Consider the following 25,489-nt stretch of genomic DNA (forward strand, 5'->3'; position numbering starts at 1 on the left):
GATGGAGGAGGCCAGTCCGCGGAGAGGAGGGTCAAGCACAGGAGCAGAGGAGGAGGGGAGATGGATGCAGCGATGAAAGAGAAACACACCCCAGCCTCCTCGGGGCACAGCTGCTTCTGGGACCATCTGCCCTCCTGCCCTCAGCTCTGTAAGGGCTGTGAGGTCTTTATTCTCCGTGTTAAATAGGCCTCAGGTGTCTGCTCCTCCTCGCAGGGAGATGACACCAACTACACTGAGCGGGTCTCCGCGCGGAGCGTTGATACAGACTCTTCAGCTTCCCCGCTTCTGGGACTGCGACGCTGTGGGTCTCGCAGCGACACCAGGAACCCGTGTCCCTTCCTCTCCACTTCTCATCTGTCCCTCCCCGAGTGTTACCAGAGCTGTCAAAATTGCCATAATCACAATGACAACTGCCAGACGAGGCAGGCATTCCATCCCTGGGATAACCAGATCGAAACCAAAGTCAAATTCTGCCTCTCAGTACGAGTCGGGGAGCACTAAACGGTGGGCGTCTCCGGCCCCGCTGGTGAGCTCTTCACACCCCCTACGGTGAACTCTCATAGCTTTAAATAGGATTTACATGCCAACTCCTGAATGTTTACCTCCCAGGGCCTTCTCCTCCCAACTCCAGACTTACATATCCGCCTGCCCGTCCATCATTTCCACCGGAATGTTCAACAGCTGATCCGTTATAAGCACCTGTCCACAGCTGAGCCTGTGCCACGGCACTGAACACCTGCTTCTCCAGCTCTTCTTCATTCTTGATCTTCTCTTTTTTTGCACACTCCACAGCCAGGCTGTTAGCAAATCCTGACTCCACCTTTTCAGTATATCTAGGACCCTCTGATGATCATCTCTGTCTAAGCCATCTTCACTTCTTGCCTGGATTATTGTAGTCGCCACCCACTGGCTCCCTGCCTCTACCTTTGTCCCCCTTTGGACACTGCTCAACAGTGGCCTGCCTGATCCTGTGAAATATGCAGATCATGTCCCTCCTGCACAAACTCTTGCTCCGAGTAAAAGCCAAAATCACTATGGATTGCCCCCGAGACCGTCCGTGATCTGGGTCCTCATGACCTCACTGGCCTCATCCCACCTTGTTCACTACACCTTGGTTACCAGGGCCTTTCTTGCTATACTTAGAACATGACAAGTAACCTCCTGCCTTGGGAACTTTGCCCTTACTTTTCCCTCTACTTGGAACATTTTTCTCCCCCCGCCCCCATCCATAGGGCTCATTCTCCCACTTTGGTCTTTTACTCAAATATTTACTCAGTAAGACATTCCCTGGCTGGTCCATCAATCCCACCCCTACCCTGACATTTTCTATTCCTCCTTTCCCGTTTCCCTTTTTCCCCTCTCCTTGGCTTACTACATTATAACAGTATATACATTATACTTATTTATCTTATTTGTTATCTTCAGTCCTAGGAGAATGTAAGCTCTGAGAGTGGGGGGTTTTTGTCTGCTTTGGTCACTGTCCTAGCCAACACCTAACAGTGCCCGCCACACAGTGGGCACATAAAATGTTAATTACTTAAGGGGGTTTTCTGCAGAGGCCTAGTGTGATCAGACTTTCATTTTAACACGTCTCACTGGGTTAAGAAGAAACTGAGGATGAACAAAGTGGAAGTAGGGAGACCATTATATGCTTGGGTGGCCATACAGGACCATCCTCTATAGCCTTCAAGGTTGTGCGTGGCAAAAAAGTAAATAAATAAAAAAGAAAAAAAGAAAGAAAAAAGGTTGTGCACGGCAACTCTAGTGAATGGTGAAAAGGAGCTCTCTGGAGATAGAAGGGCTGCCGACCCGGACTCTGACCGTGACCGTGACCCCGGTGGAAACTACCAAGGTAACAAAAAGTGGTCAGAATCTGGCTACATTTTGAAGGTAGGGCCCAGTATGATTTAACTGACGCCTTTTAAATAAATGTTATTTATTTGACAGAGAGAGCACAAGGGGTGGGGAGTGGCAGGGAGAGGGAGAAGCAGACTCCCCAGTGAGCATGGTGTGGACTTCAGGCTGCTGGGTCTCAATCCCAGGGCCCTGCGATCATGACCTGAGCTGGAGGCAGATGCTCAGCGGACTGAGCCACGCAGGTGCTCCTTAACTGACAAATTTAAGAGGAGGACGTGCAAGAATAAAAAAATCAAAGATATTTCCAAGATTTTCGGTGCGTACGCAAAAGAAATAAAAATATTAGTACAACTGACAAAGAGCCATTCCACTCGTAAGTGCTCACCACATTTCAAATCCGAGTGTAGGGATCCCTGGGTGGCGCAGTGGTTTGGCGCCTGCCTTTGGCCCAGGGCGCGATCCTGGAGACCCGGGATCGAGTCCCACATCGGGCTCCCGGTGCATGGAGCCTGCTTCTCCCTCTGCCTGTGTCTCTGCCTCTCTTTCTCTCTCTGTAACTATCATAAATAGATAAAAATTTAAAAAAAAAATTCAAATCCGAGTGTACACATCAGACCTCGGGGCGCCTCCGAACCCTGTCTCCGCGTTCGCACCTGCCCCGCGGTCGCTCAGCAAGCGCCGCACCCTCCGGTTTTCCAGGGCTGCTCACCCTATGCCACATCTGACTTGTCCACACGGCCAAGTCCTGATCGGGAGCTCGCTCCTCCACGAGGACTCCTCCACGATGCTGCTCCTGAGGCCCTACCTACAGGCCCGGGCTCCCGGCTGCTGCGTTTTCAGCTCGGCCCTTCGCTCCCTCCGCGCCTGCAAGTAGGCGGTACCGCGGGCGCCGGCGGGCGAGCTTCCCCCACGACCCCCGGGCCCCACCCGGACCGCGAGCGCCCCGCGGGGCGCCGGCCACTGCCCCCTCCTCCCCAGGGGCGGCTCCGGGGCCCGGCGGGGTCGGACCACACGCGGCGCGGGCCGAGCGCGAAGCCGCCAGCTCCCGGCGCAGCTTGGCTTCCCCGCGGGTCGCTCCGGGCCAGGCCGCGTCCAGCAGCGCCCGGGGCCGCCTCCGCAGGGACGCACGAGCCTCGGCCCCGGCCCCCGCCCCTGCCCCCACCCCAGCCCCGGGGGGACCCCAGGCCGCTGACCTCAGGCCGCTCGGCGCCCGCCGGCTGCAGGACGCGCGCAGGGCTCAGCCACGCGCACGGCGCCAGGCGCGGCCGGAACAGCACCCGCCCCTCCCCCGCTGCCCCGCCCGCCCCCACCCCGCCCCTTCCCCTGCTCCCCGGCACCCGCCGCGCCCCTGCTCCCCCCTCCCGCCTTCCACCCCGCCCTCCCCTGCACGCCGCGCGCTCCAGCACCCACTCTTCCCCCTCCCCGGCTCCCCTGCTCCCCCCGCACCCCTGCCCCGCACGCCGCGCGCTCCAGCACCCCCCGCCCTCCCCTCTCCTCCCCTCCCCTGCACGCCCTGCGCTCCAGCGCCCATCCGCCCCCGGCCCCTCCCCCGCACGCCGCGCGCTCCAGCACCCCCGGGGACGCCCCGGACGCGCAGGCGCCGCCCCGCTCCGCGCACGCCGAGGCCAGGGCGCCACCGCCGGCCCGGGTCCCTCCCTCCTCCCCGGCGGGGGCTCGGCTCCGGCCGCGCTCCCATTGGCTGAGGCTGCGCCGCCGCCCAGGCCCCGCGTCCCCGCCGCGCCCCGCAGCCCCGGGCCCCAGGTCCGCACCTCCCGGGGCCGCAGCGGGGGCGGGAGCTTCGCGGGGGCGTGGCGGGGCAGGGCGCCCGCGGGTGCGGCTCGGCCTCCCCCTCCGCGGCCCGGGGCGGCGTCCCTCCGGCGGGCGGGGGCGGGCGGGGGCGGGGGGGCCTCTGCACCCTGCAGCCTCGGGGCCGCGCGTCAGCCGGGACGGAGACCCAGACGGAGCTGGCGGGCGCCCCCCGGACCCGGACCCGCCCCCGGGACCCCCCGCCCGGCCAGGGGCCGCCCAGGGCCGCGGGGACCCGAGCGGAGGGCGCGGCGGGGGAGCTGCGGGGAGCGGGGAAGGGGCGGGGTGGAAGGCGGGAGGGGGGAGCTGGGCGGAGCTTCCCGGCTGCGGACGGCGCTTCCCCGAGTCGGCGCTCCCGCCGCGGCTGCTCCGCCCTTGGGCTGCGGGGGGCGGGGGGCGGGGGGCGGAGGGGGCGGCTGCGCAGGGGGCGGGGAGGGGGCGGCTGTGCAGGGGGCGGGGAGGGGGAGGGGGCGGCTGTGCAGGGTGGCGGGAGGGCGGAGGGGGCGGCTGTGCAGGGGGGACGGGAAGGGGGGGTGGCCGTGCAGGAGGGCGGGGAGGGGGGGCGGCTGTGCAGGGGGCGGGGAGGAGGAGGGGGCGGCTGTGCAGGGCGGACGGGAAGGGGGGGTGGCCGTGCAGGGGGGCGGGGAGGGGGGGCGGCTGTGCAGGGGGGCGGGGAGGAGGAGGGGGCGGCTGTGCAGGGGGGACGGGAAGGGGGGGTGGCCATGCAGGAGGGCCGGGAGGGGGGGCGGCTGCGCAGGGGGGCGGGGAGGGGGCGGCTGTGCAGGGGGGACGGGAAGGGGGGGTGGCCATGCAGGAGGGCCGGGAGGGCGGGGCGGCTGTGCAGGGGGGCGGGGAGGAGGAGGGGGCGGCTGTGCAGGGGGAACGGGAAGGAGGGGTGGCCGTGCTGGAAGGCGGGGAGGGGGAAGGGCGGCTGTGCAGGGGGGCGGGGAGGGGGAGGGGGAGGGGCGGCTGTGCTGGGGGGCGCGGAGCGCGGCGGGGGGTGGCTGCGCAGGGCGGGGTGACCGCGGGGGGCGGGCTCCGCGCCTGCGGCCCCCCGCCCCCCGCGGCCCGGCCAGCCCCCGGGTACCCCCAGTCCGGCCCCCAGCCCGAGACCTACCCCTTGCGGGGCGTCGGCCTCCAGCGCCAACCGCCTTCGGGAGCGGCCGGGCTCGCGCGCGGCGGAGCAGGTGCGCCCGGACCCGGGACACCTGGCGAGGAGCCCGCGTCCTTGCAGCTCCCGAGCGTGTTTGCCGACGTTGGAACCGGTCGGAGGCGACCGGGTGGTTTTTCTATTTGTCTTTTGATCGCACGAAGCGCATTTAAAGAGCGCGCGCCGCGAACCCGCGCAGGTCCTTAACCGCAGTGCAGCCGCAGAGCTCCAGCCCCGGGACCTGTGGGGCCAAGAGGCCGCAGCTCCGGGGCCTCCGGAATGAACACCGGGCCGAGGAGAGAACGCGAACTCCCGGGACCCATTAGTGGCCGAGCTTCGTTTGGGTCCAATTGCAGAGGAGCGCGGATTGGCGGGGGGGGGGGGCTACGCGGGTGAACCGGGGGCCAGCGCGGGCCGGTGGGGGTTAAAAAAACTTGTCAGCTTCTTGGGAGTGGCTGTGCTCTATCCCCAGCTCCTGACACACACAGTGTTGGTCACAAAGGCAGGATGCACGCAAGTCTCTGTACCCATTTTACAGACCACCTGCGGCAGCGCGCTCTGCAGAGTGCTCCCCCTGCACCTGCCACAGCCACAGCGCAAAGATCGTTACCCTGGGCTGCTGCTTTGAGGGTTATACGTTGCTAGGAAGGCGTTTAATTAAAGGAAGAATTTCTATTTCCACCTAAAAACCCAGAGGGCCTGACTCTGGGCCGAGAATGAAATGGAAATGTGGTTCTATTTATGGAAGACAGGGAAAGGACAAAGGACGCTTGGCCTGAAGGTCTATCAAACTGCGCCCGCCGCTGGCCTCACGTCTTCCCAGCCCATCTTTCTCTTCCAGCTTTGCTGAGGCAAACCACTGCATTCAGGTGTCACCCGAGAGCACCTTGCCTGCCTGCGCGGCACCTGGCGTCCTGCCTCGGGTCCTCGGGGGTCACACCAGCCAGGGACCCCAGCAGGAAATCATTGCCCATTCTGACACACGCATGTGCCTGCAAGTGCAAAAAGAACCTAACACTTTTTGGGGACAGGCTTTGAAGCAGAAACAGCTGGTGGAGAAATACTCCCCTCTTCCCGTCTTCCGACGGGACAGTTCTGAGGTGCGTTCTGTGTGGCTCCTAAGAGGACAGAGCCCCGGTTGCCCACGGTGGGGCCCAACGTCCTCAGTTCAGTACCGCACCCCTGGACTGCTTTTCTCTGTTCTTCCTTGCTTGCCTGAGCTTCCTGCCCCTCTGCTGCTGTTCCCTCCGACTTGTTCCCAAAACAAACCACCTGTACCAAAAATTGTTGCTCGGTGTTTCTCTGGGGAACCCAGAGTAAGCCGATTATTAACCCGGAAGAGGCATCCCTGCCCACCTTTCAGGGTTATTCTCAGCAGACCTTTCGCAAGTCAGCTAAGGAGGAATCCATTTGTTGAGCCTGAGCTTCTGCTCCTTTATCTCCCAGCTGCCCTGCCCTCGAGGGCCTCACTAAGGAGCTCTCAGAGACAGGCAGGAAGTACTGGGGCTCCCAAGAGATCGGCTGGGCCAGCCAAGGCCTGGGTCCGGGTGAGAGCCTGACAAGGTCACACTGGGCACCCCTCTTAAACCTCTTCTCCCCTGCTTCCAAGGTGCTGGCTGCTGACTGAAACGGGAGAAACTCAGCCCTGGGGTTGAACACGGAAGCGGAGGCCACGTGGGATGCAAGTCACTCCCATTCTGTCTCCTTTCTGCCCGCCTCTTCCCCTCCCCTCTTGCAAAAGCTGCTTCTCTACCCAGATACAAGGTGTCAGGCCGGGTGTTGGGCACCTAGCACTTTTCAGCAACACCAAGGCTTCTAGTCTGGGGAGGGAAACAGCCCTTAGCTGTTCCCTTCAAGGAAGGAAATGAGACATGTACATAAGTTAATGAATCATTAGAAGTCCTGTAAATCCTCTAAAAGAGGGGCATGTAAGTATAATGGGACTAAAGGAAGGGCTTTGTAGAGGAGATGGCATCCTGAAAGACTCTCAGTTGGAAGGAAGCCCTCTTAAGAGCTCCCACTGCACAGAGCCCCAGTGACAGCTCCGGTTCATTCCAGTTCCTCATTGCCTCCTGGTTCACACCCTTCCTGAATCCCAGGCAAGCTGATCATTCCCTCTTCTTCCTAGCCCCAGCCCTCCCCTCTACATCTGGCCCTGTCCTGTCTCTGAATGCCCTGGGCCTCCTCTGCCCTCAGCATTAAGTGTTGAATATCAAGTGATGCAGGTTAAATCCTGCCCTGGGCCAGCCACCTTGAAGCCCCCTGGAAGCCCACCTGTGCAGCCCTCCAGGCAGAGCCTTGCTGGGGAAGAGAGGAGAGTAAAACCACTTACTATTCCAAACCTTGCAGGGCTTCTGTTTGGATACAAATGGATTAAAAAAAAGGAGGGGGGCCTAGAAATGTGCTCTTATCTTAATTCTGCAGAATTTTAAAAGTATCGAACAGCTTTCTTCTATCATAGACAGTGAAACAAAGAAAAAGCCCAATGGATTATTCTAAAAGCTGTGGTGCTCAGAATCCAAATGCGCTGAAAAGAGCCCTGGATCGTGATGTGACTATAATTCTGAATTCTTCCCCTGAATGAGAACTGGAGGCCCAGCCTTTTCCCTGCAGTGAAAGAGCAAGGAAAACAAGAGCTTGGACCTTTCTGGAAAAGTACCAGGCACCCACATCCCCACTCTCTTTCTGTCTCTTGACTACAATGTATTTAACTAATTTTTTTTTTAACCACAGTTTGCCCTGAGGAGTAGTTTAGATTTTTTTTTTTTTTAAAGTAGGCTCCATGGCAGGCAAAAATAAATAAATAAATAAATAAAAATAAAGTAGGCTCCATGCCCAACGTGGGGCCTGAACTCAGGGCCCTGAGATCACATGCTCTGCCAGGTGAGCCAGCCAGGTGCTCCAGCAGTTTGGAAATTTAAACAAAGTTTCTTTGAGGTAACTGGGACCTTTGAAGAGGGAATGTATGAGAAAGGTAAAAAAAACAGTGTCCCCACCTCTGCCCATTCACCCCAAGCTGGAGCAACCCATACATCTCCTTTCTTCCTTCTTTCAGTCTACATCTGAGCTGTGTTCTATCGCAGGCATTATGCTTTGTTCTCCGAATGCAGCGATACCAAATGCTGGGTCCCTGTTTTCAACGACACAATTTAGCAGTTAATTGCTATGTACCAGATACTATGTCAAGAGCTTTGTGTGCATTATTTTGCTTACTCTTAAAAGTGACCTAAGATCACCCCCATTTTGCATCTAAGGAAGTTAAGGCCAAGAGAGGTCAAGTAATTGCCCACAGCAACGCAACTAGCGAGGGGCAGAGACAGATCCTACATAAGTCTGTACTATTCCAAAGTCTTTCTTTTTTTAGAGAGAGTGCTCACAAGCGGAGCCTGTGGGGGCTAGAGAGAGAGAGTCTCAAGCGGGCTCCATGCTCAGCACAGAGCTCCAGTATGGGGCTTGATCTCAAGACCCTGAGATCATGACCTGAGCTGAAATCAAACTGGATGCTCAACCTACTGAGCCACCCGGGTGCCCCCCGGCCCCCCAAGGCTCTCTTTAAGCATACCACCAGTTGTCCTAAGGTTCTTGCTTTGTTAAAAAAAAAAAATCCAGTTTATAAGAGTATTTGGAGTAGATAATTTTTTATGACCCATTAAACCACTGTTTTGGTGAGTGATCTCACAGAAGCTCCAATGCCTTGTTACATGGACATTTCTTTTCAACAAACACAATACAGATGCCAAGATCTGATGCCCTCAACTAGGAAAAGTAATTACAGGTCAATTCTAATTGACCATATGAACTTTGAAAGAGAAAAAGATGGGACAAGATTCTCAATCTAAATCTGATTTAATTTCCTGACCTTCAAATGCTGTTTTTTCAAAGACTGTTATAGTACACTCTTAAAAATCAGGATACCAAACCATATGCTTATTTTTATTGATATCTTTTCCTTTTTTTTTCAAATGAATATATATTTTTAAAAATATTTTCTGCTTTTTATTACCAAGGACAGAACCTGCTATTTCAAAAGGGAAATCAAATTGCCAAGCTGCTTCCTCTCAATTTGGGGTTCCCAAAGCTTCCTTCCCAAGGTATATCTGGTCCTCCCCAACTCCTTCCCCTCCACCCGGCTCTTCCTGAGACTTGAAAGTTTTCCTTCTGTTGACAGTTCTCACATTCAGTGTTGACTCACCTTAGCTGGTGGTAGGATAGCAATGCCTCCTCAGCTATCAGCATGCAGAGTACTCTCCAGGTAAGCTACAAGGCAGATACACCTGGAATCCTCTTAATGCTCAGTTAATAGGGTGTAAGGCACACCTCTGGAAACCTCTGCCGAAATGTATAAGTCTTTTTTTTTTTTTTAATTTTTTTTTTATTTATTTATGATAGTCACAGAGAGAGAGAAAGGCAGAGACACAGGCAGAGGGAGAAGCAGGCTCCATGCACCGGGAGCCCGATGTGGGAATCGATCCCGGGTCTCCAGGATCGCACCCTGGGCCAAAGGCAGGCGCCAAACCGCTGCGCCACCCAGGGATCCCCGAAATGTATAAGTCTTATTTCAATTCTCGCCTTTAGCTGGGAAGGGAAATTCTCATGTTCATATGAAAAAAACCGACTAATGATAAATCACAATATTTAGAGTTCTGGATGTTGGTGCGTTTGTCATTAAATAGACAAAGGTCAACTTTGTAAATGTTTGTTTTAAGCTTAAAATGTCTGTGAGTTTGGCACTCTGATGAGCAGAGGGTCAAGAATAAATGCCATTGCTTAGGGACACATAAGAAAAAATTTATGCCAAAGGGCAGCTCCAGCTGACTTCATCTTAACCATTTCCTGCCAGGTATATGTAGGCATAAATGAACATGGGAACTGGCCTGAACGGAAATATCCAGAGAATGCCTTGAGCATGACCCAGAATCAGAACCTGAGAAAGATTTCAAGATGGCCAAGTAGCTCTGGACAGGGTTAGCTGCGAGAAGGGAGGACCAAACATACCCCTTGACCATCACGATGTAGGTAAGGAGGAGTATGTCTGGAGTACAGGGGGCCTCTTAAAGGTGACCCTTAGGATTACCCTACCCTGTGATTGAAGTCAGTGGAAAATGACCATCAAATTCAGGCGGGACTACCAATGACCTTGATCCTCCATGAGTGAAGTGCAGGGCATCTTACCAGGCAAAGAAGTAAAACCAGCCGAGGACAAAGGGAATATGGAATGGGCAGTAGGGAAGGGTAATCATAAATACCAGCTACAACCGCGTGACCAGTTACAGAAAACAAGGATTGTAATTGTCATAAGGAGTTCTTCTGTATTTTGTTACGCACATATGTGTGTTTAATATCTTTGTTGTCTTTCCTCTATTATCCCCTTAGGTAACATAATAGAGGAAACTATATTTTTGACTTATTTTTTTAAAGGTTTTATCTATTTATTCATGAGAGACACAGAGAGAGAGAGAGAGAAGAGAGAGAGGCAGAGACACAGGCAGAGGGAGAAGCAGGCTCCCTGCGGGGAGCCCTAAGCGGGACGCGATCCCAGGACCCCAGGATCATACCCTGGGCTGAAGGCAGACACTCAACCACTGAGCCCCCCAGGTGCCCCTATTTTTTACTTTATGTCATATTTACCATAGTATTGTTAACCTCACAGCATAGTATTTAAGTTATGGGATACCAAGGAGAAGAGTGGACATCAGCCAAGGACTTTGCATCCTCTTTAGGGAAAGGGTTAGTGCATTTTCAGTTGTATACAGGATAGTCCTGTCATGTTACTGTCTCTGTCTGGAGAGTAGGTATGATTTAAGGAGGTGCGTATGGATGCCTAGTTGCCATGGAGTGGCTGCTGAAGGTTAATTTTATATGTCAGCTTGGCTAGCCACAGTGCCCGTGTATCTAGTCAGACTGTATACTGAACGCTTTAGTGATGGTGTTTTTAGATGAATTTAATGTTTCAGTCAGTGGACTTTGAGTCAAGCAGATTACCCTTCATAACATGGATGGCCTCACCCAGCTAACCGAAGGCCTTAATAGAAGACGGACTCCTCAGGAGAGGAAATTCTGCTCCTGACCACCTTTGAACTCTTCCCTGGGGCTCCACCCTGCGGGCCTATGCTGATGCTTTTGAACTTTCGAAGCCTCCATAATCAAGAGCCAAAGTCCTTAAAATCCCTCTCCTTCTCCTCCTGTCCCTGCAATCACTGCCCTCCGGGGCTCACAGTCTAAGGAGGGGGCCCACACATCTGCAGCTTACCCACTCCAGGGCAGCTGGGGCGCCACTACCAGGCGATTCCACGGGCTCTGGGAGGATGGAAGAGGGAGCTGTTCCTTCCGATTGGGGCCAAGCAACAGGGTTCATAGAGGAGGTCACTGCCTTGGATCACAGATTCAAAGATAGATAGGATATTATTCCTCCAGATTTCTAGCTTGAGAAAAGTTCAAACTTACAGAAAAGATGAAGAGTATAATGAACACCCATTCAGTATAATCTAGAGTCACAATTGTCAATTGTTGGTCACATTTGCCTTCCCTAATACACATCCACTTACACACTTGGCGGAGTCATTTGAAAGTATGTTGCAGACGGACATCATGACATATGACTCCCAAATATTTTAGAATCTATTTCAAAAGAACAAAGCAATAGGGCAATTCTCCTACATAACCATGACGCTATATTATCACATTTAAGAAATTTAACATTGATAACAGTAGGATCCAGTTCATCTATACTCAGATTTTCTTCAGTTGTCCTAATAATGTCCTTTTGTAGTTTTACTTTTTTTCCTCTCCATCAAGATTCCAACTGAGGAAAATAACTTATGTTTAGTTAGGTCCGGTTAGTTTCTCTTAATCTAGAATAGTACCCCGCCTTTTCCTTTTGGGGGACAGGGTCTTTTGTGATATTAACAGTCTGATGAGTCCGGGCTAGTTTTGGGCCATGACAGTTGCCAAACTGGAAGGAAGAGCTTAGAGAAATGAAGAGAATCTAAAGAAATGAGGCTGAGGAGCGGCTGGGGTAAGGTGGGGTCGGGTGGGGAGCTGGAAAGCTTGGATTTCATGGTGTTTGGCAGTGTCTGTCTGACTCCTATGACTCTTCCAGGTCCTCTTTTGGGGGATCCTGGCCAGCAGGGGTATCCCTGGGTTATCCTAGCACGTTTTCCTCATAACTGGAAACTACTTCAGCCAGACCAAGAGTTTCTGGAACCTCTCCTTCCTTCTTCATCCCTCCTACTTCACCAGTTTCTGCAGCCAGACTCCAGTGCAATTGCCCAGCCTTCTTGTTCTTCTCTCCCAATCTTTGGCTCAAGTCTGGTGTGGCCGAAGATGGAAACACAAGTTGGCATCCTAGTGGGCCAATGAGAGTTGAGACAAAGAGAGCATGGGACATGAGGAGATGACAACGGGGACAGGAAGCTAGAAGCAAAAGACTACCAGACTGACCAACCCAGTTCTCCAGTACTAACAAGCTAGAAGCAAAGGCAAAACTGGCAGTGTGAAGGGAAGTGAGATGTTTTCTGGGACTCGGGGCATAGCAGGTGTTTCCTCAACTGGCTGCTCATTTTCTTGTGTGATGTGATCCTGCAGCAGCCACAAGACAGTATGAGAGCCATGCTTGCAGGAAGGGTATGTTCTGATAAGTGGAGGCTGGATCAGGGGATGGGTCCCCCCCCCACACACACACACACAGACACACAAAATAATAATAGAGCTTCACCCACGGTTGAGGGACTTGCAGCAGGAAGGCAGAGACCCAGTGTCCTGTCCCAAAGAGAGACCCCATGCCCAGGCACTCAATGACAAGGCTGAAATCAGGCAAGAAAAAGAAGTGAAGTATAAATAAAAGGAGTCAAAACCACCATTACTGCAGGCCCTATGATAATCAATCCAAACTTTTCAGGATAGTTAACATAATAGTTATTAGAATAATAATGGAGTTCAGGAAGTTGAATACAAGACAAATCGAGAAAATTTAAAGCTTCCCATTTAGGGCACCTGGGTGGCTCAGTCAGTTAGGCGTCTGCCTTCATCTCAGCTCAGGATCCAAGGTCCTGGAATTGAGCCCCCTGTCAGGCTCCCTGCTTAGTGGGGAGTCTACTTCTCCCTCTCCCTCTCCCTCTGTTCCTCCCCATCCCTTGTGTGTGCACCTGCTCTCTCTCTCTCTCTCTGTATCAAATAAATAAATAAAATCTTTTTAAAAAGCTTTCCTGTTTAGAAAATGTAGTGGTAAAAAAAAATCATAATAATCACAATGCAATAAAAACCGAAGTACCTGGAGCCAACAAGAAATTGCAAAGTCTTTGTTTAAAAAAAAAAAAAAAAAAAAAGTTGTAGGTCTTCACTAAGAGACATGAAAGATGAACTGAAAAATGAGGGGCCATACCATGTTTCCAGATAGAAGACAACATCATAAAAGATGGGGTTTTCCTTACATTTATCTAGAATTCATGACATTTGAGGGGGAGGGAAGAACTTGGCCATTGATTCTGAATGAATAAATATGCAAAATTAAGCAGGATAATTTTGAGAAATGCTTCATAAGATCAAGACATACTACAAAGCTAAAAAAAAAAAAGACATACTACAAAGCTAAGCTAATTAGGAAGTATGGTGCTGGTGCATGAGTAAAAAGGCAGATTAATGGAATAGATAGGCAGTTCGGAAATGAAACCACAAGTTAATGGAAATTTAATATACCCTAAGAGTAGCATTTCCAACCAAAAAAGATGAATTATTTAATGGTATGCGGACACATACCATCACCCAGGGTGTGATCCTGGAGGTGAGGATCCTGGATCCTCAAAAAAGATGAATTATTTAATGGTATGGGGACGGACGATTATCTATGCATATACCATTCACAAAAATAAATTCTAAGTAGATTAAAGATTCAAAAATGAAAACTAAAACTATAAAAATACTGGAAGAAAATATAAAACTATTTCAATAACCTTGAGGTTGGAAAAGAATTTCCTAAACCTAACACAATGCCCAGGAGACACAAAGGAAAAGACTGAAAGATTAAACCACTTAAAAATGTATACTTTTGTACGAGGAGAACCAACCATTCAAGTCACTGGCTGAGCAAAAACATTTGCAACATACAGATCAGAGAAGGGCTAAAAATCCTCAACATATAAAATACTCCTACAGATGAATAAGAAAAAGAGAAACAATCTAATTGAAAAAAATTGACAAAAGATAGATAAATCACAAAAAAGAAAATCGAATGGCTGATAAACATAAGAAGATGGGCTCAAATACGATGATGAATCAATTTTAAAGTGTAAATCAGAAATATATTTTTGAGGGATCCCTGGGTGGCACAGCGGTTTGGCGCCTGCCTTTGGCCCAGGGCGCGATCCTGGAGATCCGGGATTGAATCCCACGTCGGGCTCCCGGTGCATGGAGCCTGCTTCTCCCTCTGCCTGTGTCTCTGCCTCTCTCTCTCTCTGTGTGTGACTATCATGAATAAATAAATAAAATCTTCAAAAAAGAAATATATTTTTGAAAAAAAAGAAATATATTTTTGTCAATCACATTGGTGAAAATTAACAGATTCGTGAGAAGTGAGGAAGCAGCACCCCCATACACTTCTGGCAGGAGGGAAAATTGCAATCGTTTTTGAAAATGATTTGGCAGCATGCATGATACCCATGGACCCGGCAATTCCGATCTAGGACTCCAGACTACAAAAATACTAACACACTTTACAGACACGCGTGCACATGGGTATTTGATGCAACATTATTTGTAACAGAAAAAAAATAAAAAATAATCAAACGATGGAATGTTTAAATAACTTATGGTTCACCTATACCAAAAATACTACCTGCCCAGATTGGCTACTTTTCTGAATCACTGTTCCTCGTGTCCCGGCTTCTCCATCCCCTGAAACATGATTCTTGTTAGAACAAATCAGCCTTCCTGGCCACAGATGATGGGGTTTATGGGGTTCCCTTGACCCACAGCAGGCCAATTAGACACATCCCCTGAAATTCTGGAATTGAAAGAAAGAGAGCCAGTCTAACGGTGTGACGTATGAAGCTTAGGAGGTAGCTGGGGAGTTCTCGAGCCACAGTTCGGACACCATGCACCTGACAAATACGGCTGGCCCGGCCACAGGGAGAGTGAACGGAGTGGTGAAGCCGAGATGCAGAGAAGACCAGCAAGTAGAGAAGCCGAGAGCCCTGCCCCGGCTCCATCGTCCCTCATTCTCACGAGCGCCCTGAGACATTCTTCTTGCTTGAACTAGTTCACACCTGCATCCAGTCACACCTACGACCAGGCAAGTGCTAACCACTCTGATTCCCCGCCACGGAACACCGTGCAGCCCTTAACACCACTGAAGTCCAATATACGTAGAGACAAGGAAAGAGATCCAAGACATACTGTAATGTGAAAAAAAAACAAGGAACAGAACAATATGTACACCATGGTCCACTGACGGTGGTTTTTTGTTTGTTTGTTTGTTTGTTTATAAAGACTTACTTATTTATTCATGAGAGACACAGAGAGAGGCAGAGACACAGGCAGAGGGAGAAGCAGGCTCCATGCAGGGAGCCCAACGCGGGACTCGACCCCAGGTCTCCAGGATCACGCCCTAGACTGAAGGTGGTGCTAAACCGCTACGCCATCAGGGCTGCCCCTGACAGTGTTTTTTTATTTTTTTTAATCTTTTATTTATTTATGATAGTCATACAGTGAGAGAGAGAGAGAGGCAGAGACACAGGCAGAGGGAGAAGCAGGCTCCATGCACCGGGAGCCTGACGTGGGATTAGATCCTGGGTCTCCAGGATCGCACCCTGGGCCAAAGGCAGGTGCCAAACCGCTGCGCCACCCAGGGATCCCTGACAGTGTTTTTTAAATCACACATGCTTTTTAAAATTCCAGTTAGTTAACTAACATACAGTGTAATATCAGTTTCATGTGTATAATATGGTGATCCGACCCTTCCGTTGGACACCTGGGGCCCGTCAGGACACGTGCACTCCCTAATCTCCATCACCTGTTTTACCCATTCCTCTACCCATCCCCCCTCTGGTAACCATCAGTTGGTTCTCTATAACCTGTTTTTTAATTTCAAGAGAACTATTTGTGTGATATGCAACATGACAAACTTACTGGCATGAAGAAAGATGTGGGATATTAGATGCCGAACTCCCAATGGTTATTATTTCTAAGGTAGAAATAATAGGATGGTAGAGGGGTGAGGGCCTTTTACTTTTACTTCATTTCCAAACTCCTTGAATTTCTTACACTAAGAATATACTACTTCATTTATGCTTTAATAAGCTTTTATTTTGAACAATTTTAGACGTACAGAAAACTTCCCATATATGCCTCACCCAATCTCCCCTAATGTGAACATAGATGACATTAACCTTGGCACTTGGTTAAAATGTCTGCCAGGTTTCTACCCCAAAAAGTTCCTTTTTTTTTTTTTTTTTTTTTTTTTTTTTTTTTTTTTTTTTAAAGATTTATTTATTTTATTTTTATTCATGAGAGACACAGAGAGGCAGAGACATAGGCAGAGGGGAAAGCAGGCTCCATACAGGAAGCCCGATGTGGGACTTGATCCCGGGTCTCCAGGATCACACCCCGGGCTGCAGGCGGCGTTAAACCGCAGCACCACCAGGGCTGCCCCCCCAAAAAGTTCCTATTTTCCCTCTTCCATATTCATTCTTGGGAGACAAGTCACTAATTCTAGCTCATGCTCAAAGGGAGGGAATTAAGCTCCTAATCCTGGTATATTAATTTTAAATTAAAAAGCCTTCTGAGAACAGAGGAGCTGCCCTATGCATTTTTTTAAATTGCTCTAATATTCAGTTATTTATTCTATAACTATATATTGAGCCCCTGCCGTGTGAAATCCTAGCCCCTGATGTAGACGCTGGATACAGCAAATTCATACCCTCGTGGAACATACATTCTAGACTAATACTAAATGTACAGTAGGTTAGAGCAGCCTGGGTGGCTCAGCCGTTTAGCGCCGCCTGCGGCCCAGGGTGAGCCTGGAGACCCGGGATCAAGTCCTGCATTGGGCTCCCTGCATGGAGCCTGCTTCTCCCTCTGCCTGTGTCTCTCTCTCTCTCTCTTTCTGTGTCTCTCATGAATAAATAAATAAAATATTTAAAAAATAAATATACAGTAGGTTAAAAAACAAACAGCAAATGGAAGCCTCCACGATACAAGGAACTAGGCTACGGAACCAGAAGTGGAGGTGGGGAATGGGTAAGACACAGTCCCCAAGGGAAGAAGGGGAGGTAGGAGAAAGGGAGGGAGACGGCAACCCAGAGAGTATGTGGGGATGCCTGTCGCGTACTGGAACAGGCAAGCTGGATTTAGTTGAAGGAACTGAGTCAACTGGATGGAATATAAGGGGATATTATAAACAGCTCAAGACACCCAGTAGGCACTTCATACGTGTTCGTTGAATAAATAAATGAAGGAATAACTACATTAAGTAGGCACAGTCACCTTGCTTACTCAGCATTAAAAACTCCAGTAAGACTTTCCAAGGTCGGCAGAGAAGGGACAACCCCAACATTCTGGGGTGCAGCTGCTCCTGCCTCCAGGATCCCCTTCTTAGGTATGTCCAAGGCTCCTCCCCTTTACCTGTCCACCCAGGCATGAGTACACACTTTCCCCCTAATTCCAACCGGGGGCCAAGAGGGCAGAGTTGTTCTGAAACTGGTTCAAATGTCTACACAGCCTTGGCCAGAGGCAGAGAGCAAACTGAAAGGAACATTCCCCATGAGATGCCGACAACCTGATTCCTGAGGTGACAGCAACGGAGTCACCCAGGATGCTGTGATCACAGCTAATGTGGGACAGCCACATTATTCTGGGAACAGCCACTTACATCTGTACCCATATTTACTTCATCTTCTGAGGTCTCTCTAGTGTTTCTGCTTCCTGAGGCTTGATGGAAGAAAACACAAGCTTTTTTGCTTTTATTTACCACTTTCCCTTTGCCTGACGGGAGAGAGTCCAAATTGGTGGTGCCTACTCCTGTTCTGGTTTTTCCCATTCTTTTTTTTTTTAAGTATTTTATTTATTTATTAGAGACACATGGGGCGGGGGGCGGCAGAGGCACAGGCAGAGGGAGAAGCAGGCTCCATGCAGGGATCCCGACATGGGACTGGATCCCGGGTCTCCAGGATCAAGCCCTGAGCCAAAGGCAGACCCTTAACCGCTGAGCCGCCCAGGCATCCCTAATTTTTCCCATTCTTAAAGTGCTCTGAGAGACAGGCTTTTCAAGGGCAGCCTGTGTCAAAGTGACAAAGCTGGGAAGAACTCTTCTTCTACAGTCTAATTATAAATTAGCAGTTCAGCAGGTCTGAACACTTCTCCAGAGTCAAAAAACCAGCATCCAGTTTCTGCCACTATGTTGCCATGTGACCTTAAAATCTCTCCTGCCTGGGAACAAGACAAGGATGTCCACTCTCACGGCTTTTATTCAACATATTACTGGGAGTCCTAGCCGCAACAATCAAGCAAGAAAAATGAAAACAAGGCCTCCCAACTGGTAAGGAGGAAGTAAAGCTTCCACTATTTACAGATAATATGATACTATATACAGAAAATCCTAAAGACTCCACACACAAGAAAACTACTAGAACTGATAAATGAACTCAGTTAAGGTTGTGGGATAGGATAAAAAATCAATGTACAGAAATCCATCGCATTTCTATACATTAATAACAAAGCAACAGAAAAATTGATAAAGTGATCCTGTTTACAATTACACTAAAAATAATAAAATACCTAGAAATAGCTTAACCAAGGAGGTAAAAGACCTGTACTCTGAAAACTATAAAACATCAATGAAAGAAACTGAAGACGGCACAAACCAGTGGAAAGATATTCCATGCTCACAGACTGCAAGAACAAATATTGTTAAAATGGCCATACTACCCAAAGCAATCTATAGATTTAACGCAATTCCTATTAAAATGCTAACAGCATTTTTCACAGAAGTAGAACAAATAATCCTGAAATTTTTATGGAATTACAAAAGACCCCAAAAAAGCCAAAGCAATCTTGAAAAAAGAAAAACAAATCTAGAAGTATTACAATTCCAGATTTTTTTTTAATTTTTTTTTTTTATTTATGATAGTCACAGAGAGAGAAAGAGGCAGAGACACAGGCAGAGGGAGAAGCAGGCTCCATGCACCGGGAGCCCGACGTGGGATTCGATCCCGGGTCTCTGGGATCACACCCTGGGCCAAAGGCAGGCGCCAAACCACTGCACCACCCAGGGATCCCCAGATTTTAAGTTATATTACAAAGCTATAGTCATCAAAACAGTAGGACACTGGCACAAAAGTAGACATATAGATCAAAGGAACAGGAGAGAAAGTCCAAATACAAACCCACAATTATATGGTTAGTGAATCTTTGACAAAAGAGGCAAGAATATGCAGTGGGAGAAAGACAATCTCTTCAACAAATGGTGTTGAGAAAACAGGACAGCTACATGGAAAGGAATGAAACTAGGCCACTTTCTTACACATCATTTACCATACACAAAAATAAATTCAAAAAGGATTAAAAGGGTGCTTGGGTGGCTCAGTCAGTTATGGGTCTGACTTTTAATCTCGGCTCAGATCGTGATCTCAGGTAGGAGGATGGAAGCCCGCGCTGTGCTCCGTGCTCAGCAGAGTCTGCTTGTCCCTTTCCCTCTGCTCCTCCTCCTGCTTACACTCACCCCCAATCCCTCTCAAATATATAAATAAATATATAAAATCTATTTTAAAAATCTTAAATTTTTAAATTTTAAAACATAGATTAAAGACCTAAAATGTGAGACTGGAAGCCACAAAAATCCTAGAAAAGAACATGGGTCGTAATTTCTCTGATATTGGCTATAGTAACATTTTTTCTAGATGTGTCTCCTAAGGCAAGGGAAATAAAAGCAAAAATAAACTATGAGGACTACATGGACATTAAAAAGCTCCTGCACAGCAAAGGAAACAATCAAAAAAGCTAAAAGGCAACCTACAGAATGGGAGAAGATAGTTGCAAATGACACGCAATAAAGGGTTAGTATCCAAAATGTATAAAAAGAAATGAAACAACGCAACACCCCAAAACCAAATGATCCAATCAAAAAATGCACAGAAGACACGAACAGACATGTCTCCAAAGAAGACATCCGGGTGGCCAACAGACGCATGAAAAAGATGCTCAACATCACTGATCATCGGGGAAACGCATATCAAAACCACGCTGAAAGACCACCTCACACCTGCCTGAACGGCTAAAATCAAAAACTCAAGAAACAAGTGTTGGTGAGGATGTGGAGACAAAGGAAATTTCCTGCACTGTTGGTGGAGATGCAAACTGGTTCAGCCACCGTGGAAAACATGGAGTTGCCCAAAAAGTCAAAAATAGAACTACCCTATGATCCAGATTCACATTACTGGGTATCTAACCCCCCCCCCCCAAAAAAAAGGAAAACACTAATTCAGGGAGAACAGGTGTGTTGACTGCAGCATTACTGGCCAGGCCTAATCACGGAAGCAGCCCGAGAGGTCACCAGCAGAGGAACAGACGAGTCGAGGAGAGCACGTGCTGCACATACACACAGCGGAACGTCACGCAGCCACAGAAAGAATAAAACCTTGCCATTTGCAAGGACTTGGGTGGACCGAGAGGGCATAGCGCTAAGTAAAATAAGTCAGAGAAACACAAATACCAGGCGATTTCACTCATAGCTGGAATTTAAGAAACAAAGCAAAGGAGCAAAGTAAAAGAGAGAGAAATCAAGAAACAGATTCTGCACTATGGAGAACGAGCTGATGGGGGGGAGCGCGCGAGGGGGGCTGAACACCCCACTAAGGATAACCGCCCCGTAACTGCAGCGGCCCAACCGCTACATCGGCACCTGCACCTGACATGACGCTGCATAGTAACCGCTGGAATTCTAACTAACACTTAAAAAAAAAAAAAAAAAAAGCCTCTCTTGGGGCCCTTGGGGGGTCCGTGGGTTAAGCCCCTGCCGTTGGCTCAGGTCGTGATCTCAGGGTCCTGGGATCGAGCCCCGCATTGGGCGCCCTGCTGGGCTGGGGGGGGGAGTCGGCTTCTCCCCCTGCCTCTGCCCCCTGCTCATGCGCTCGCTCGCTCTCTCTCTCTCATTCTGTCTCAAATAAATAAAAACAAAACCCAACAAACAAAACCTGGGCTGACGGAACATCCATTTCTTTGTATGTAGGATGACGAGGCAGGCTTGGCGACAGCGCGACACCTGGAGCCCTGACGGCCCGGCTCCTACCCGGCTCAGGGCTGCGGCCCAGGACGCACAGCAGGCCAGGTGGGGGGACAGGAGAGAGGGGGACCCCAGCCGCGCGGGCGCTAGCGCTGGCGAGACACGGCAAGGAACCAGGCTGGCTAGAGGCAGGACCCTCCGTTCAGGCGAGAAGGCATCAGGCTGTATGTTGAGCTTCCGGTCTAGTTAAGTATCATCATTCCACGGTGCAGCAGCCACCGTGTCGGGTAAATACTCCTCCAAACACCAGTAGCCTTCGCCAGGGATGAGTGACCCACCCCATATAGGATCATAATTGCCCTGCTTTTCCTCTAGGAGAAACTAATCTGAGTGTGACAACTTAGTTTAGGCCAGAAACACTAAAAAATTCAACCTAAGGGGCTTAAATTAATTAAAGTGAGGCTTTGGAAGATGCCTCTCAAATGTAAGGCGCAGCAACTTTGTGCACCGTGAAGTTGTAGATATTTAGTCCCTTAATAAAACTACCATATGAAAAATGCATCATTTTGCTCCCAAATGCTCAGTGGCATTTAAAGCAGTAGCAACCTCAACCCTAAGAGGGTGTTTAGAAATTTGCTTTCCTGACTATGGCTCCATCTCTCAAGTCTGTTTTTTTTTTTTTTTTAATTTTTATTTATGATAGTCACATAGAGAGAGAGAGGCAGAGACATAGGCAGAGGGAGAAGCAGGCTCCATGCACCGGGAGCCCGACGTGGGGAGTCCCGGGTCTCCAGGATCGCGCCCTGGGCCAAAGGCAGGCGCCAAACCTCTGTGCCACCCAGGGATCCCCCTCTTAAGTCTGTTTAAATACTCCCAGCTGGGGGGGATGGGGGGGAGGGGCTCAGCGGTTAAGCACCTGCCTGCGGCCCAGGGCGTGATTCTGGAGTCCCGGGATCTAATCCCAGAATCGAGTCCCTGCATAGAGCCTGCTTCTCCCTCTGCCTGCGTCTCTGCCTCTCTCTCTTTCTCTGTGTTTCTTATGAATAAATAAAATCTTAAAAAAAAAAAAATACTCCCATACAGGTCTTTGAGACTCAGACCAAATGACAGCCCCGGAAAGCCAGTGACCCTATCAAAGATCAGAGTCAGCCGCTGCCAGGTCCTTGGCGGCAGGCACAACTGACAGGAGACTTAGGCCTTAGTATCGCCTTCCGCCTTCCGCAAGATGTACCCGTGCTTCCCGCCACCACCAAGCCCCCTGGCCCCTGAACCACACCACACTTACTGCTGAGCCTTGAGAACTCTTGCATGTTCGTGGTGTTTGTCCAGAACCCTGAATCCTGACACACTCCCCAAGTCTACTCTGACCTGTCCTGGACATCCCTGCTGTGGCTTATGTCCCTGCCTTTGCACTAATCTCACCCACCCTTTAAATCTAACGCTGACTCTCCCTCTCTTATCGTTGCTTCCATCCTACCTCCGCTCTTCTTAGGTGTTCAGTCATCCCTTAGGACTAGCAAGTGTCCTGGGGCATTGCTGGCGAGCAGGGTTTCTTATCAGGGAAGGAGTCTCCGAAGCAGAAAGACTCCAGCGACACTGCTCAGAAGTGCAGCAGCCGGCCACAGGGAGGTGCCCTGGGGCTGATGGAGCAGAAATGGGCCCTCAAAGCTGCTCCTGCTTCCTGCCAACCGCCCCACACCGACATCCGAAATCCCTATTCTACTGACCCCGCACTTCCTGACCAAACTCCAGCACAGGAGTGTTGCCAGGGCGACTTAGGCTTCGGGCCCTTGGTGAACCTAGAGCCACCTGTCTTTGCCATTCCTCCTGCCTCTGTCCTCCTCCCAGGGTCCTGCTGCCTTCTTTTGGAGTCTAGAAATACAAATTATCTTATGCTACTCCTTCAAAAGTAGAACTTCATTCATTCAATAAAAAATTTTTGAGCACTATTTGTTTTAGGTACTGGGGATATACCTAGAAACCAAACAGGATGTAAAAATCCCTGCTCTTGGGACACCTGGGTGGCTCAGGGGTTGAGCGTCTGCCTTCAGCCCAGGGCGTGACCCTGGGGTCTGGGGATCGAGTCCCACGTCAGGCTCCCTGCATGGAGCCTGCTTCTCCCTCTGCCTGGGTCTCTGCCTCTCTGTGTCTCGTGGATAAATAAATAAATAAAACCTTTTTTTTTCTTTTAAGAATTATGCACAAAGAAGACTCCATCTGACCTTGGAGGTGTAGGAATTTGGGGTCTCATGAAATTCAGCAAGTCCCACAGTGCTGAAGAGAGACTGTAACTCAGGCAACTACAGCAAGGGGGAAAGGCTCTGAAGGTATCCGGCCCCGGGGAGGTGACGCGCTGCCCTGCCTTCCCCCCTCAAGCACCGACTGCTACTTCATGTCCTGAGGCCTGTGCGTCCCGGGCACGTGGCAATGTCCTGTGGCAGGGGGGCTCCAGAACCGGCTCAGGAGGGGCGCAGGCAGGGCAGGCTGGAGGGGAAGGGGGGCTTTCATGTGACTTCTGCAGCTCTTCACTGCAGATCGGAGTGACTGTGGCTTGTCCCCCTCCAGGACTGGGCGGTGTTGGTGGAGATGGAGAGGCCCGCAGAAGGCAGGCCCCGGGCAGGCCAGCACCGACTCGCTCCCGCATCGCGGCCCCCCAACCCCGCCAAGGCCGGAGCCCCAGGTGGCGGCCACCGAGGGCGGCGCTTCAGCGGACCGCGGCTGCCTCGTCCCTGCCCGCACCGCTGCCGCACCCCTGCCCGCCTTCCCGCCGGAGGCTCCTAGTCTCCAGGGCGCGGGGACGGGTGCGCTGCTGCTGCGGCTGGGTGCCGGGCGCCCAACAGCACCCCACACCCCGCGCCCGGGCGCCCGCGGACCCCACCAGCCAGCCGGGCCCGCAGGCTTCCGGGGCTCCAGCGCGCCTCCCGCAGGGCCCCCCCCCGCCACCCCCCGCAGCGCCCCCTGCAGCCCCGTGCTCCCGCCCCCTGGGCCCCACGCAGCGCCGCCCCCGCCACCCCCAGCGCCCCCTGCAGCCCCGTGCTCCTGCCCTCCGCGCCCCCCGCACCCCCTGCAGCGCCCCCTGCAGCCCCGTGCACGCGCCCCGCGCGCCCCCCGCAGCGCCGCCCCGCCCCCCCGCAGCGCCCCCTGCAGCCCCGTGCTCCCGCCCCCTGGGCCCCACGCAGCGCCGCCCCCGCCACCCCCAGCGCCCCCTGCAGCCCCGTGCTCCTGCCCTCCGCGCCCCCCGCACCCCCTGCAGCGCCCCCTGCAGTCCCGTGCACGCGCCCCGCGCGCCCCCCGCAGCGCCGCCCCGCCCCCCCGCAGCGCCCCCTGCAGCCCCGTGCTCCCGCCCCCCGCAGCGCCGCCCCCGCCCCCCCCAGCAGCGCCCCCTGCAGCCCCGTGCTCCCGCCCTCCGCGCCCCCCGCACCCCCTCTAGCGCCACCCCTGCCCCCCCGTAGCGCCCATTGCAGCGCCGCGCTCGCTCCAGCTCCGCCCCCGCCCCCTCCTTGCTGCACCCCCTGCAGCTCCGCTCCCCCTCCACCTCTGCGCGCCCCCCGCCCTCCCTCCCCTGCACCCCACCCGCCTCCCTCCAGCTCCGCGCCCCCGCCCCCTGCCCCCTGCGCCCCTCGCCGTACCCCCTGCAGCTCCACGCCCCCGCCCCTCCCCCCATACACCCCGCCCCTCCCCCCCGACGGCGCCCGGGGGCCGCGCCCGAGCGGGGTCCGCCTTGGCGTCGACCCGGGAACCACCACGCGAGGCCGCTCGTCGGCGTCGGGCGGGGAGCAGGGCAGGACGCGGGCTCGGGGCGCCCTGGGAGGGGAGCCCGCCTCGGTCCCTCGGGGCCTGGCCTCGGCTGGGCCTCCCGCGGGGGGACCGCCCTGCTTCGAGAGCCCGCGGGAGGGGGGAGCTGCGGGAGGGGAGGGAGGGGAGGGGGCTGCGGGAGGGGAGGGAGGAGTAAGGAGGGGAGTTAGGGGAGGGGCCTCCCCCGGCCGTAGGGGCCGGGCGGGCGCTGGGCTGGGAGTCGGAGCGGGGGGGAGGGGGGAGGGGGGAGGGGGGAGGCGGGAGGGGGGGCGGGAGGCCCGGGCGGCAGGTGGCGGGTGCGGGGCGGCGCAGGGGGAGCGGAGCGGCAGCGCGCAGCCCCCCGCGGCGCCCACCTGTCCCGCCCTCCCGCTCCCCGCCCCTCCCTGCCCTGGTCTGTCCGCGAGGCCGGCGCCCCAAGGGGAGCCCCCGTGCCCCTGGTCCCTGCCCGCGGGACGGCCCCGGCGGCCTCGGGGGAGGACACGGGGGACCGCGCCCCGCCCGCGCTGCCGGCCCGAGCCTGCGGGGCCCTCGGGACCGAACTCCGCGCCCCCCCCTGCGCCCTGGACCCCGGGGCCGGGCCGGGCCGACCCCCCGACCCCCGCGTGGTCGCCCTCGGGCTTCCATCCCCGCAGGCTGCTGCCTGCTCGCTTTTCAGCACGTGCATTGTGTGA

General features: G+C 52.7%; 2 protein-coding genes across 9 annotated transcripts in view; one reads left to right on the forward strand and one right to left on the reverse strand.

The window, feature by feature from the left end:
• Positions 1–4,929, reverse strand: part of BDH1 (3-hydroxybutyrate dehydrogenase 1) — a 29,888-nt gene extending 24,959 nt beyond the window's left edge. For 2 of the 8 annotated variants that reach the window (XM_038583220.1, XM_038583212.1), the window contains exon 1: positions 638–2,185. Coding sequence is in view for 2 of the 8 variants with exons in the window: in XM_038583222.1 (XP_038439150.1) it covers positions 638–759 (122 nt within the window). In the remaining 6 variants the exon portion in view is untranslated. Of the gene's footprint in view, positions 1–637; positions 2,238–2,566; positions 2,737–3,050; positions 3,159–4,780 lie in introns of those variants that run through there. The other 6 variants (XM_038583217.1, XM_038583216.1, XM_038583219.1 and 3 more) reach the window with 6 other exon arrangements.
• Positions 1,769–25,489, forward strand: LOC119867276 (collagen alpha-1(I) chain-like). Its single transcript, XM_038582496.1, has 10 exons — positions 1,769–1,852; positions 2,557–3,116; positions 3,382–3,618; positions 4,757–4,850; positions 5,845–5,913; positions 6,129–6,202; positions 6,260–6,360; positions 23,558–24,056; positions 24,662–24,848; positions 25,223–25,489. The coding sequence occupies exons 1-10, from the start codon at positions 1,769–1,771 to the stop codon at positions 25,487–25,489; spliced, it is 2,172 nt and encodes a 723-aa protein (XP_038438424.1).

The sequence above is a fragment of the Canis lupus genome, chromosome 33 (assembly GCF_011100685.1).
Source record: "Canis lupus familiaris isolate Mischka breed German Shepherd chromosome 33, alternate assembly UU_Cfam_GSD_1.0, whole genome shotgun sequence".
Classification (NCBI taxonomy): Eukaryota; Metazoa; Chordata; class Mammalia; order Carnivora; family Canidae; genus Canis; species Canis lupus.

Coding starts and splice junctions, on each gene's coding strand:
- LOC119867276 (XM_038582496.1), top strand. CDS start 1,769: ATGGTGAAAAGGAGCTCTCTGGAGATAGAAGGGCTGCCGACCCGGACT. Junction 6,203..6,259: donor TCTCAGCAGACCTTTCGCAA/GTCAGCTAAGGA, acceptor TTTATCTCCCAG/CTGCCCTGCCCTCGAGGGCC. Junction 24,057..24,661: donor CCAGCGCCCCCTGCAGCCCC/GTGCTCCTGCCC, acceptor TACCCCCTGCAG/CTCCACGCCCCCGCCCCTCC.